At 32.7% G+C, this 13,134-nt stretch overlaps 2 protein-coding genes across 2 annotated transcripts in view; one reads left to right on the top strand and one right to left on the bottom strand.

Moving 5' to 3' along the window:
• Positions 1 to 13,134, bottom strand: part of LOC148621747 (uncharacterized) — a 51,496-nt gene that overhangs the window by 24,495 nt on the left and 13,867 nt on the right. The gene's annotated exons all lie outside the window — the stretch shown is intronic.
• LOC148621748 (uncharacterized) lies at positions 6,623 to 11,802 on the top strand. Its single transcript, XM_088576428.1, has 3 exons — positions 6,623 to 6,815; positions 10,238 to 10,359; positions 11,424 to 11,802. Exons 1-3 carry the CDS (start codon positions 6,691 to 6,693, stop codon positions 11,597 to 11,599), a joined length of 423 nt encoding a protein of 140 aa, XP_088432554.1. The 5' UTR covers positions 6,623 to 6,690; the 3' UTR covers positions 11,600 to 11,802.

Raw genomic sequence — 13,134 nt, 5'->3', positions numbered from 1 at the left:
AAAGTACTTTAACCTTTGTTTCGTTTTCACCTTTAGTTTATTTTTATGTTACTTGTTTATATAGGAGCAACTCGTTCGCTGCAGCCTGCCCTGTTGTATGAGGATTTCCTAGTCGGTCATTGAAGAACGGTGGTATTGTTGTCTCTTTGAAATGTACACTATACCTATTCTCGTTATATTCTATATCAATTAGGTTTTAATGGGATTGAAGCGGTGGAAATGTTTTATATGTCAAAAAGGGTCTGTTGAAATGGATTACGAAATTATTTGTGGTCTCGTACCTACATGTTCACGATAAAAGGACGGTACACCGGAAAACTTTGAATATGTATTAACGTTGTGGGCACTATTCGTGACATTCAATAAAATGACTCTAATTTCGGCTATTTACTGTTCTTGGCTCAATTTTAATTGATAAAAATCATACTTTTTGATATGATTCGATAGATCTGTAGATTATGTCTCACGCAGTCCCATGCAGGTCCTGGTGTCAAAAGAATAGGCTCACAGAAACACGAAGCTTGTCGTATAAGGCAACTAAATAGTGCTCAAAACCCTGACCGGAGTAAGAACTATTAGGCACCGCCAAAATGAGGCTACATTGCCCGATCCTACCCACCTCTTCTTATTTTTCAGTGGCAATCAAAATTTGTCGATCCCATTATTCTTTTGTTCCAACCGATTTTTCATTTCATCATCGTATCATGTTCATTTTATAACCCATTGCACGTTGCATGAAATATTGCTGCTCGGGCGGTAAACCCCAACAATCAATCAATCAAAAGTACCGGAGAACAAAAATCGTGTAGAAAATTTTGATAATGAAGTTTATGGCAATCTTTCATATGATTTCCAAATATAACAAACAAGTATCGATCTGTTGAGAAGCTTCTTAATAGTTTACCAAAGGCCCTGTTAAAATAACTACTATCATATACGCGTGTTTTTAAAGGAACTCCACAACAATAACAGCCTTTGTTGAGGCTGAAAAGCTATTGTCATGGAAGCCGAAAAAAAATTGTCAATATCCAGTTCAATATTTGATGATGTTAACCAGGTTATAAATACTGTCAAACATAAGAGTAAAGACGATGCTACTATGAATGTCATTTGTACATCAATTGCAGGTCTGGAAGCGAGAAAAAAAAAGAAGTCAGATAAATTCGGTAGAAAACATTGTTCCCAGTTGGCAGTATTTTTTTTATACGCCAAAATTTATTTTCTACAGAGAAATCATGCCTTAATGCGACTAAACGGAAAATGAGGAGCGATACGATTCCAGATTCAGACATGGAAACAGCTTATAACTTTTAAACTGAACCACAAAACCAGAGACTCACTAGTAATAAAATGGAATAAAACGAGATAGAATCAGGAGCACATGTATGACAATCCCAACATTTATAAGACGGAAACGGAAGTTTATATTGACTTTAAAAAAACATTCAGATATTAAGATGTGCCAGAGAACCCTTGAAAGATGTAAGCTGTTCTATGTAATTGCGGTTTAGCCAAACGATAGACAGACTTGATGTTGTCGATACCACGTTGAGACGAGAATTTGTATGAATTTCAGGCAAAATATAACCAGGAAAACCAATCTAGAAAACATCGATCAATGAACATATAAATTACTTGATCATATGAATCAGAGAATAACGACAAAATACTAAAATGATTAAATAGAGAATGCTAGGATTATGAATCGATAAGTTTGTACTTTTGTCGGAAGAATCAGAATGAGATATCCGTTTTGTTTCTTAGTATCGGTACGAAAGCATCTAGACAATATCAAAATGCAACGAAATTAACAAACTCAGCCTTAGGAAGAAAACATCTCTGGGAGAAACGTTTAGTTACTACCAAATATTACTTGTTTATTTTCCTGCTCACAAGTTTCGTGCTAATTGGCATTCACATCAGTTAAAACACTTATTAAATAATCAAAGATTTGCTTTTCGGAACTTTTTTTTGTTTTCCGAAATTTTTTTGTTGTTTTTCAGAAAAATAAAGTCAGGTTTTAAGTTTTGTCCCTGCCAATGGTACTCATCAGATGTCCATGTATACCAAGGATACCACGATAGTTTATATCGTTTAAAGTTTATATCCACTAAAAGGTAAAATAAAAAAAAACACGATACTATAAAATAGTAAAACAGTTCATATATTGTTAGCAATGTTAAAAGACAGAGTCACTTACAAAACTTAAGACCCAGACATGACACATAATGTGCTCTCGACTGCGAACCGGAACAATACTCGTTATATTTATCACCTGTATCGGAATTTATCCAGGTCAGCTCTTAATATGAATAATTTGTCAAAGAGACAAAACACCACCATGATGAAAACTGTCAACTATACATGTACGCATGTTTAATGTTTGATATTAACTCACAAGTTTTTGTTTCTCATACTCAGGTACATAGAAAGTGTGCAAAGAGATAAACTATTTTGATATAAACCAGTTCCACAAAATCGAACTATATATCAGATCGTAAGAACTGCAGATCATTCTGAAAATGTTTGTGTAATTTATCGTGCTACGATTATGTTTTTTTTCGAAGGCGCGTACACATAGAATGGAAATACACAAGTCAGTTCAAGAAAACATGTGATGCATACCGAATCAGTAGTGCTATTTTACATGATGCAGATTGTTCAATTTACAGACAGTAGACGTAGTTTCCTCATTTCCATTTGAAACCGAATTTGCCATCCTATGTGCAACTTTGTTGGAGCTTTATAGAAAAAGGAGAGGACGCTTACCCAAAACGAGAAAACACGGGAAGAGAGCTTGATCAAGAAGGATAGTATCTTAGCTTTATATACTAATGATCCAAATGAGGAACATTACAAATAGTGAAAGCATTGTCTCAACCAAAAGTTTTGAAAAAAAGATATTAAAGACTACTGGGGGATAGAACAGGAAAGGGGACAGAAGCAGTAAAGGGTTATTACTTTGAAAAATAGACAATACGAATTTCAGATTCACACTTGTCAAAAACATTATTGCATATGCACCAATTTTATCTTTGGAGCATATTTTGATAAACGAAATAAATTCTGGTGTTTTAGAGATAACAGAAAACGATCATATGAACATTTTGCGGCTCGTGACCTATGCAAATACGAAAATGTAAAGAATATTTTCAGTAAAATATAAATCTAATTAGCCTTCTGTCTAGTCTGTTGCCTGTTATTATTTGTATATCTTATTAGTTTTCCTTATATGCATATGAAATAGAGTATGATAAATAAAAAAGCAAGACTGGTAAAAAATGATAGACAATCAAATTTAGAAAATGGAATGACCACAGTTAGAGTGATATCCAATAATGAAATTCAAAGAAGAAAAAAGTAATAGGAAAACATGGACAACACGACAAAAAAATTAATGTCGACTTATTTATAAAACAACGTCATAACTTTTATGTGTAAAATTACATGTCACCAACATTGCGCGGAAGTCATAGTTAATACACGCCTAGACACAGCATGGCATATTCTCAATTCACAATCAATTGAATAACAAATTTGAAAATGCATATTAGAGATAGGAATTTAAGCAAGAGACTTGACAGCGAGAGACTTATTCATGAATAAGCCAGATATAAAAATTACTCGTAGGAAACTGAGTTAATTCATGGTAAATACAAATTTATAAGTAAATAAAACTTAGAAGTATTTTGCTATTAAATCTTTATTTTTTATTCTGTAGATGAGAATTCAAAGCAAGAGTAAATTTGTATTTATATTTCAAATTTAATTTGAATAAGTTTTATATGCAGAGGTGTTATTGCTGTAAAACACCATTAATAATCTGTAATAAATATATTTTATGTTCTGATAAACAAAACAAGTTCTAGAGGGACCATTTCTACAATTTAGGTACAATTAAATCTGCTTAATACATGTATATACAAATTTAATCAGAACTGTCAAAGATGAAATGAGGCATTCATTATTTATTTTTTGACGTGATGTTGCATCTTATTAATGCCTCTAGACAGGTAGACGGGAATTTGTATGACTTTCAGGCAAAATATATCCAGGAAAACCAATCCAGAAAACATCAATCAATGAACAGTTAATGAACATATAAATTACTTGATCATATGAATCAGAGAATATATTTGTACTACGGTTTAATGTATCTTTTTTCATCTTTATTTAAAAAATTTTGACTACAAATCAAGATCAAATGTCTGATATAAATAAATTTACGTTATAAAAAGAAAAAAAAACATAAACAAAAACCATTGCACCGGACCGATTTTGTTTTACTTTATAAACTAGTAAAAGTTTCTTCACAAAAAACATTTAAAATCAAATTTGGTTTTACAAAAATGAACAGGATATTGAGCTATATATAATGCACAATATGTTACGTTAGCTGTAACACTGAGACCAAAGAGAACTGAAAATATGTATTTTGTACAAGTACGTACGTTAAATATAATTTGTTTGCCTTACGTCTCTGATATATTAACACATAATTATGTAAAAAGTTAATTGGTAATAGAAGAGTCATGAATAGCAATATTTGTTTTATAAACCGAGATACCACAATATTATATGTTTAGATTAAAGTATACCTTTTTGTATTGAAACCTACCGAACTTGGCGTTAACCAGATTTTGCTGCCTTGTAAAGTGATGGGAACCGCTGATGGATCAGGCCATGTTTACCTTACCGGAGAATCTGATTTTACTCATGTTTTTTGCCTAAGTTCTTACTCCACAACTTAAACTGTTGCGTGCTGTCTTGTTATGTTTAGTTTTAACATGTTATTGTATTTTTTCTGTTGTCTATTGTTCGTGAAGATCGTCTCTGTTCCACGTTTTTACGATTTAAGCTTCGGTATATTTTTTGTCGATATGGACAACTAGATGTATTTCAAAGTTAAAAAATTGGGAAATGTTTAAAGTCAGAAAAACCATCAACATCCCGTTTGTCCCAGTAAAACCAAGAGCTTAAATTGGCATCATAGGCTTCATTCTTAATTACTTTGAACATAAATACAATGGGAAACCACACCAGTCTAGTGAACATTAGGTGGCTCCGATGATTGAATACAAATGGAATGTAAGGTTGTTCCAAGATAAGGATGGTCAAAGCACGGCACCAAAATGTTGAGAAAATGACGTAATCAGTTTATCAATACCGGACAATTCGACCAAAAGACATTTCGGCCCATTACAACCAACGATTCCTTACCAAATTGGATATTTCAGCCCATACATATTACAAACTTTGACAATAGGAAATAAAAATGGATAATAAATCCTACCACTTTAGAATCATAACAGAGCTGACAACAATTATGAAAGGATATTCTTAATAAAGGTGTTTGAATTCACATGTTTCTTCGGCAGCGTTTAAGATTTCATCTTCTCCGTATTGTAATTAAAAACAAAAATTATCATTTACAAGGACGCCATGATGAAATGAACAGGAAAAAATATGACTGCGCTTTTCTTTAACGTGCAGCGGTCAAAATTTAAGCACAACGTACTTGAACGTCCCAACACCCCGACCCACCCCACCCATGAATAGGCCGTTGAGGAAACTACATTTTTTTAAAAAAGAAAATCAGTAACTAAACTATTATAAATTATTACTTGCCATAAAGAGAAAGATATTGCTTATATTTCTAAAGTCTTTTCGTTATTTTGCAATACAAATTAATAAAAAAGCTACTTTTTTTTATTGAAGATTGATAGATTATTGATTAATTAGTGTTTAAGCCAAAGCACAAATATTTCATCTATATTCGGGCAATGAACATGGTATGCATGATAAAATTAACAAGAAATGATAATGAAATGAAACATGTGATGAAACACAATGTTAAAATGGTTGACTAGTTTCGATCGCTACTGTAAAAATGGAAAATGGACAGGGTCGGGCAATGTAACCTCATAACCTCAGTAATGACCCTGTTGAGTGTTGTTTAAGTAAAACTAAAATCAAATATATCCTTATCACTTTTTATTTATTATTGATATTTTTTTTCATACACAAAAATATAAAAAAATAAAACTTAACAAAACATTAATATCAAAGAAAATACAACACACAAATAAGGAAACTGATGACATTATAAAAACTTGTATTTGTTAATATATTAATCCTAAATAGTGAAACTAAGTTTTTTACTCTTAGTTAAAATAGCATGTCTCATATCGTATTTTATGAAGAATATTTCTAATGTTCATTTTCCCAATTTATATCTTGCTCTGAAGTTGAAATAACGGTGAAATTTGTTACTCTTGGTAAAAAATGTCATGCATCCTATAATATTTTATGAAGAAAGTTTGTTCGTAATTTTATTTGTTTTATTTATAGCTCAAGTTCCAAGTATAGGTAAGATTATCTTTGAGTGCATTACACCGCCACATATTAATTTTTCTTTTGCGACACACTTTTTGGCATTTGCAGGTATATTATCTTGTGTCAATTTAATTGTTTTGTTAATTATCGAATTTGGTTCAATAAATGGTACAAAATACATTTGTCTTTAAAACTTTATTAATTATCATTCTTCTATTTGGTCCCAAATCTGGTTATAATTTGGTTAATTCCATCCATTCATAAATCCGTCTGATTGTAGAACGATGCCGTGCTCTGAACGAAGGTGTACAACAACTATTAGATAAAAGGGATGAAAACTGGTCTTGGGGTAGAATGGTACAAGCTAAAGCTATTATTGCCTTACATCTGGCAAAATTTGATATTTTCCCAAAGAGTAACGTTAGAGTATATACCAGCGTCGAAGAATTGAACATTGAACTTCTTTCCGCTCTTTCACAGTAAGTATTTTTTGTGTACAGATGAGGGTATAAGAACTTGCACTACATTATAAACCAGGGCTGCACTAAGACAAAAGAAAGTATATGACAAAAAACTACCTTTATTTTTGTTTTGAAAATCGAAACGAAGTATATCTATTTATATATGGGAACATCTTCTTAGACAGAATGAGTTTCATAGATTCATTGATTGACGCCCAAAACAGCAATATTTCAGCTATATTCGAGCGATGACTATGAAATAAAATGAAAAATGGAATGAAACACAAGGATAATTGGATCAGAAAATTTTCGATTGCCACTGGACATTGGGAGAGATAGGTAGGGTCCAGCAATTTAGCCTCTTGTTTTTGCAAATTGACTTATAGTTCCGATGAAATGCACAGAAAATGAACATTTTAAAGCCAGATAACTCTGTCAAAAATCTAATTTTTATAACATTCTATTAAAACATTTCTGAATCTTGTGATACAGTGATCAAATATTGGTATTTTGAAATAAAAAAAATATCCTTTTTGTGAAACAGTAATGTCTTTTCGGTGGCTTTTGTAATACATGTTTCTTCTTTATCCCATTTTGTCGATACTTACACTTTATTGCATATTCTGTAGTTTTCCATGGATCAGACGATGATTTTGTGGTCCACATATACTATATTTTCAATTGACGATAGTGTTTTATGTATTTAGATCTGTACCTTCGAGAAAACTACACATTAATCTGAAATGAACCAAATCAAACCAAATCAAGAACGATAGCTCTTGCAAGGTGCTAATTTCGTTTACAATCAATATAAATTTTATCCCTGAAGCCCAAACCCCAGATGAAAAACAAAGACTGGTTATGTGATCCATAAGACATAAAACTGAATTTGGTGGGTTTTTGACTTGCATAAACCACCTCCTGTCTGATTTTTATAAAGATTGCTACTTAATATGTGATCAACTGTCTTTCATTATGCGTAACATAACGTACATATTTGGTGATTTCTTAAGTGATAATGACCTCAGTGAAGTTGATTGGAGTCGTGGAAAACTAGCGTATTACGTTCTTTGGTTACTCGCCACATGCCAGAAACCTAATGACTTTTATGGACACGACTTGGTGACTACTTTGAAAAACAACATGGTTCAACAGTCAAGTTATTTGAACAGTAATAAATTTGCATACGCCTTAATAGTAATAGCTCTATGCAAATCAGGAGAAAACGTGTCCGACTCAGTTTTGAATAATATTTCAACAACACAAGGGCAATATACTTTTGGGGTTGGTAAGTTTTAATTTGGATTTTTATTGTACTTACTTTACAAAAAAATAAATTGAAAAGTCATGCATATCTTGACGCCTGTCTTTCGAAACACAAAACAAAGTGTGCACTTATCTTTTCAAAACACATATGAAACTGAAGCATCTACAAATATATGCTGTTAACTCCATTATATGCATGTACAGCTATTTCTCTAATCTCCAATCTGTTTTCACACTTCTTGACCAGAGAGAGAGAATCGAGTTCTCAGGAGCTGATTGGTCGGAATGAAATGGGCGATCGGATATTGTATCGCAAGAACCAATATCTATCGACAAGAGGTTTTCTCATGTTCATTACAAGGAGTGGAGCCTCAGTGATTAAGGGATTTTGAAATTTGTAATACTTCAATTTAATAAATATAATAAGAATATCGAAATAGGAAGAGAAGTCCGTCACTGAAAGGTTCTATCATATGCATTACAATAAATGAAGGCCCAGTGATTTAGGAATCTTGAAATTTGTGATACGGCAAATTTTGATAAATAATATATAATTTAATTCGGGGTCGGACAATTCTGACTACTTGATTGGTGAATGCATTTGGTCCTCCAACAATGTCATAGACCCAGTGATTATCGCACACAAAATAACCAGTCATATTAATTTTGCAAATTTCGATATACTGTATACGTGTTTCATTGAGTAACCTCTAATCAGCAACGTTAGTAAAAAAATATCATGTTACATGTGCAGTGTTCTTTACCATTGACAGACTATCCATTAATGATGTATGTTTTATGTAGTCAGATGTACTTTAGATTGCTTTACAGTTATTGTTAAAATCAGTATCAATATAGTGACGATAATGGTCGTTCATGGCATTCTGCCAAATTATTTACCTAACTGTGCAATATTGATTTTGAATTGCATAAAAGTGTCAAGAATGTCATATACGAACTTTCATTTCATCTCTCATCTACTTGATTCATTGACGTATTGTTTCCCTATGATTTTAGAACCCATCCCAACTGTTCCGTCAGCACCTGTTATTTTTACTAAAATAAGGGTAACAAACGTTGTAACAGCATCTAATTATGACCAATCTTGGACGGCCTCCTTGACACCCGGACAGACACTATATGATGATATAGTCAATCTTGCATCAGCAAGGCAAGGATTTAGGTAACTATCTATTACTAAAGGCCGCGTGCAGGTCCGGGTGTTAAAAGAATAGCCCTGCAGCAGCGCTTAGCTTGTCGTAAAAGGCGACTAAATAGTGCTCAGAACCCTGAGGCCCTCAGAGCAACTGGGATGTGTGCCCCAGGTGATGGAATGGGGTACCCCTGGCTTGTTACATGCTGGGGTTGTCAGGCTATAATATGGAAAACCTGACCGCAAACCATAGTGGTGCACCGTGTTGGGAAAGCTGCCACGTTCCTCGCACGTTAAAGAACCCTACTGTGGTATTCTCCCGGTGTAGGAACCATAAGGCTCCACCACAGGAGGCTAAATTGCCCGACCCTACCCATGTCTCCCTATTTCCAGTGGCAATCACAATATGTCGACCCCATTATCCTTGTGTCCCATCCCTTTTTCATTTCATCATCATTTCATGTTTATTTTATCACCAATTTCATGTTCATTGTCTGAATATAGCTGAAATATTGCTGCTCGGACGTTAAACCCCAACTAAAAAAATCTATTACTAAAGTAATGTCAATAATTGCAAGTTGAAAATTTGCGCATTTCAACCTGAAATAATTAATGAAACAGTTGATTTAAAATTGACAAACATCAAAGCATTACATATTAAAACAGAAAAAAACATTATGAAGGGAATATATCATACACGTGGAGAATTTATGTATTATTTTAGTAATTATTTGGTTAAAATAACATAGCAATTCGTATGTAAACAACTTTTCGTTTTTGTTTAATGTGAAATACAGACCCAAACCTTCCAAATATTTATTTCAGACAAGTCATTGCATGAAACTTACATACATACCTATGTTTTATGCCAACAATTACATGCACTACTATAGTTTATCTACCTCCAATGTTGACAATTTTCTAATTAGGCTTGTGACTCATATTTAATCTGACTTGCTTCAGAATAATTGCATTTCATTTAAGTGGATTTTTATACATTTTTTGTGTTTTTTTTGTAAAGTTTTACCAGCAAGGATACAACTTGGGGACAGTTGATTGTTCCTATCAATGGAATGGTTGCCTCTTCAGATAAAAGGCAGTACTGGTCCACATTAGATTCTGAAGGCACACCACTTAAAACAGGTATGTTAATATATAAGTCCAAAAACAATGGAACCGTAATATTCGTAAAGTAAACAGGAATTTCTGCCAAATCATCCTATAATTTTTCAGGTCATTTGTCAAAAAGTTTGTTATTTTTATGTAAGTGAACTTGGATAATGGGTGACCGATTTGATAAAAGGAATATGACAACAAAAGTTTATGAAATAATTATACATAGAACAAATATGAACACAAACTAGTATTGTTCAAGTAGCAAGTATAGACGAAAACTGATATTGTCTAAAAGCAAGTGAGAACATTTGTTCGTTTATCTTGAACATGTTTGTATCATCATCAAGGAAGAATGTTGCAGTTAGCGAAATTTATGCCGCATTCATCATTAATGAGAAAAACTTGTTAGGTTCGTTTATTCTATTATGAGTCAATGATTCGTTTTTGAATTTGGAGATGCCTCTTATTGGTGTGTTGAACATTGCTGTTTTATAACGACAGGGTGGTAACTATCTATAACACGTACGAAATATGGAAATGTCAGTTCTGAATCTGTTTTTGTTGAAATGTTAAGGCACGCAACTCTGAAAGGCAGAGTATTGCAATTACTAATACTCTTTGTAAATGCTAATGTACTTCAGATTTTACAGCATCATGAAATGGACTTATGAGTTAAGTGTTAAGTTCCACGCATTGTTGGGCTAGGTATATCCCAACAAGAACGACAATTCCACTAAGCAGAGAGTTTTATCAGACAGTGACATACCAAATTTAGTTCAATCGATGCAGTCGAAAAAAATGTCGGATTGATTCTAAATTGCAACCCATTGGTTGAATTGGGACAGAGACCTGAAATAAGTTATAAGTCTACGTGTGTGCAAAATATTTGGCAGTTAAATTCAACTCTTTCCAAATAGGGGTTTTAGTACATAAATGATACTTTGCTGCTTACATAATTATTTAGACAAAATAACATACCATAAACTGCAAGTGCACATCGGGAACCAAATGAATCAAAAATACAATGTAGAATACACATATAGAGCATTCATTAGTGGACCTAAGTGTAAATTGACTTTTATATATTTCAGAAAATACATGCAGGTGCATAAAATGTGTCTCTCAGAAACAACAATCTTCTCATATGAATTTTGACGACCAAACATTATGCGGTAGCTGTGTTAAATTGGAGTGCTGTGGCATCTTTCTGTCTGGTTTTATTATGATGTTATCCACAAAAAGAAAAATAGGAACATTCCTTAACTAACTTTATGATCTCTTTATGATACCACGGGCAGGTTTTAGCTGGCTCCTAAACATCAGTATACACAGGTAGAGCTAACGAGCTGGCCCTGTTTACTCAAGTAACATTAAAAAAAAGGTGGAAACGAAACAAGACATATAGAGAAAAGAAATGTTTGAGATGGGACTGTTGCAAAAAGTGCAGCGGGGTTAAAGTACCCCCCCCCACCCCCAGAGAAAGACTGAGCTTGTTTTGTCATAGTTTGTCGTTGTCATATAAAAAAATGTCTGAACAATTTGTTATCTTAACTTATATGCCTAACATCTGTATTGTATACCTAACAATGCTCATTTTTGCCTCCGATATACATATATATTGTACCATAATTTGACTCTTTAAAAACACATATCGAAAACACTATGTTTATAAACAAACAAAATGAGACCTAAACACAAAAGGTGGAATATTGAACAATTAAGTCAATTAAAAAGTTAGTATCTTTTAGATTTAGTATTTAATCAATTTTGTATTGATACACAAATAGCAAAACATTTAAATATAAATTAATGCAAAAAAGTTTTTTGATTTGATGTTGTCATATTTATCATTGGTATCGTTGAGTCGGGTAAGCATTTCGACATTAGCACAGTTTGAGTTGCGTTTTAGAATAGGGTTTTTTCAATGTATATATTTCACATTTTACGGTATACAAAAGTTTAAAAATATATTTTCAATACAGAAATTAAAGAATGATTAACATTCTTGATACAATGATGCATATACATAAAAAATCAAATCTACGGTACATCTGTACTCCGGAATCGATGCCAGGCTGCAAGTTTACGATGCAAATTTGATCGTTCTCTCAGCGGGATCTGAACCTCATCTCTGGTTGGATCCATTGTTGTTTCGTAAATATTTAAATGTATATACATGTATCGCCAATTGGTTTTAAAGTTACTCAATATCACATACATATTCTCAACATAATACAATAATAAGTTTACTATTATGAAAACGCTACAACAAAATTCTGTAACTGTTTAATTTTGATAGAACACCTATTCATGTTAACCTTATTTAAATGTAAAGATACAATGATACAAATAAGATGATGGGTATCACATTCACAAATCGATCAGACGCAGCGAACACATAATGTTTTTACATCTCTTATGACACGAAATACCAATATCGTTTTGAACTCTCTACCGTTTTCAACTTCATTAAAAATTCTAGCGTATGCATAGCATCGCCACTGAAAGTTCATTGGGCAAATGTGACGTTCTATTGATCTACCAAATTTTCTACCACCGCAACACTCAAACCCGTCTTGATTTTTTTCCTTTTATTTGTATTGAGTTTTGCTTATCATATTCCTTAACGCAGCTCACGAAAACTAGTGCATTGATATATGATAATATATAGAAATTTTATTATTTTGTAAATTAATTTTTTTTCTTTTGTGATAACATCGGACTGAAACCAACGTTTTATGGTATAGCACTTACTGTACATAGTACATTGTATTTGTTTAAAATAGTCCCAGTTCCCTAGAA

This window comes from Perna viridis, chromosome 3 (assembly GCF_037379345.1).
Source record: "Perna viridis isolate PV_CMFRI_1.1 ecotype Kerala chromosome 3, ASM3737934v1, whole genome shotgun sequence".
NCBI classification, from domain to species: Eukaryota; Metazoa; Mollusca; class Bivalvia; order Mytilida; family Mytilidae; genus Perna; species Perna viridis.
This window is presented reverse-complemented; position numbering and strand designations above follow the sequence as displayed.

Bases quoted from the DNA above. Each gene is read 5' to 3' on its own strand.
- LOC148621748 (XM_088576428.1), top strand. From the start codon at position 6,691: ATGGTACAAGCTAAAGCTATTATTGCCTTACATCTGGCAAAATTTGAT. The intron at 6,816-10,237 runs GTAAGTATTTTT...TTTTTTGTAAAG, and splicing joins CTTCTTTCCGCTCTTTCACA to TTTTACCAGCAAGGATACAA. The intron at 10,360-11,423 runs GTATGTTAATAT...TATATATTTCAG, and splicing joins AGGCACACCACTTAAAACAG to AAAATACATGCAGGTGCATA.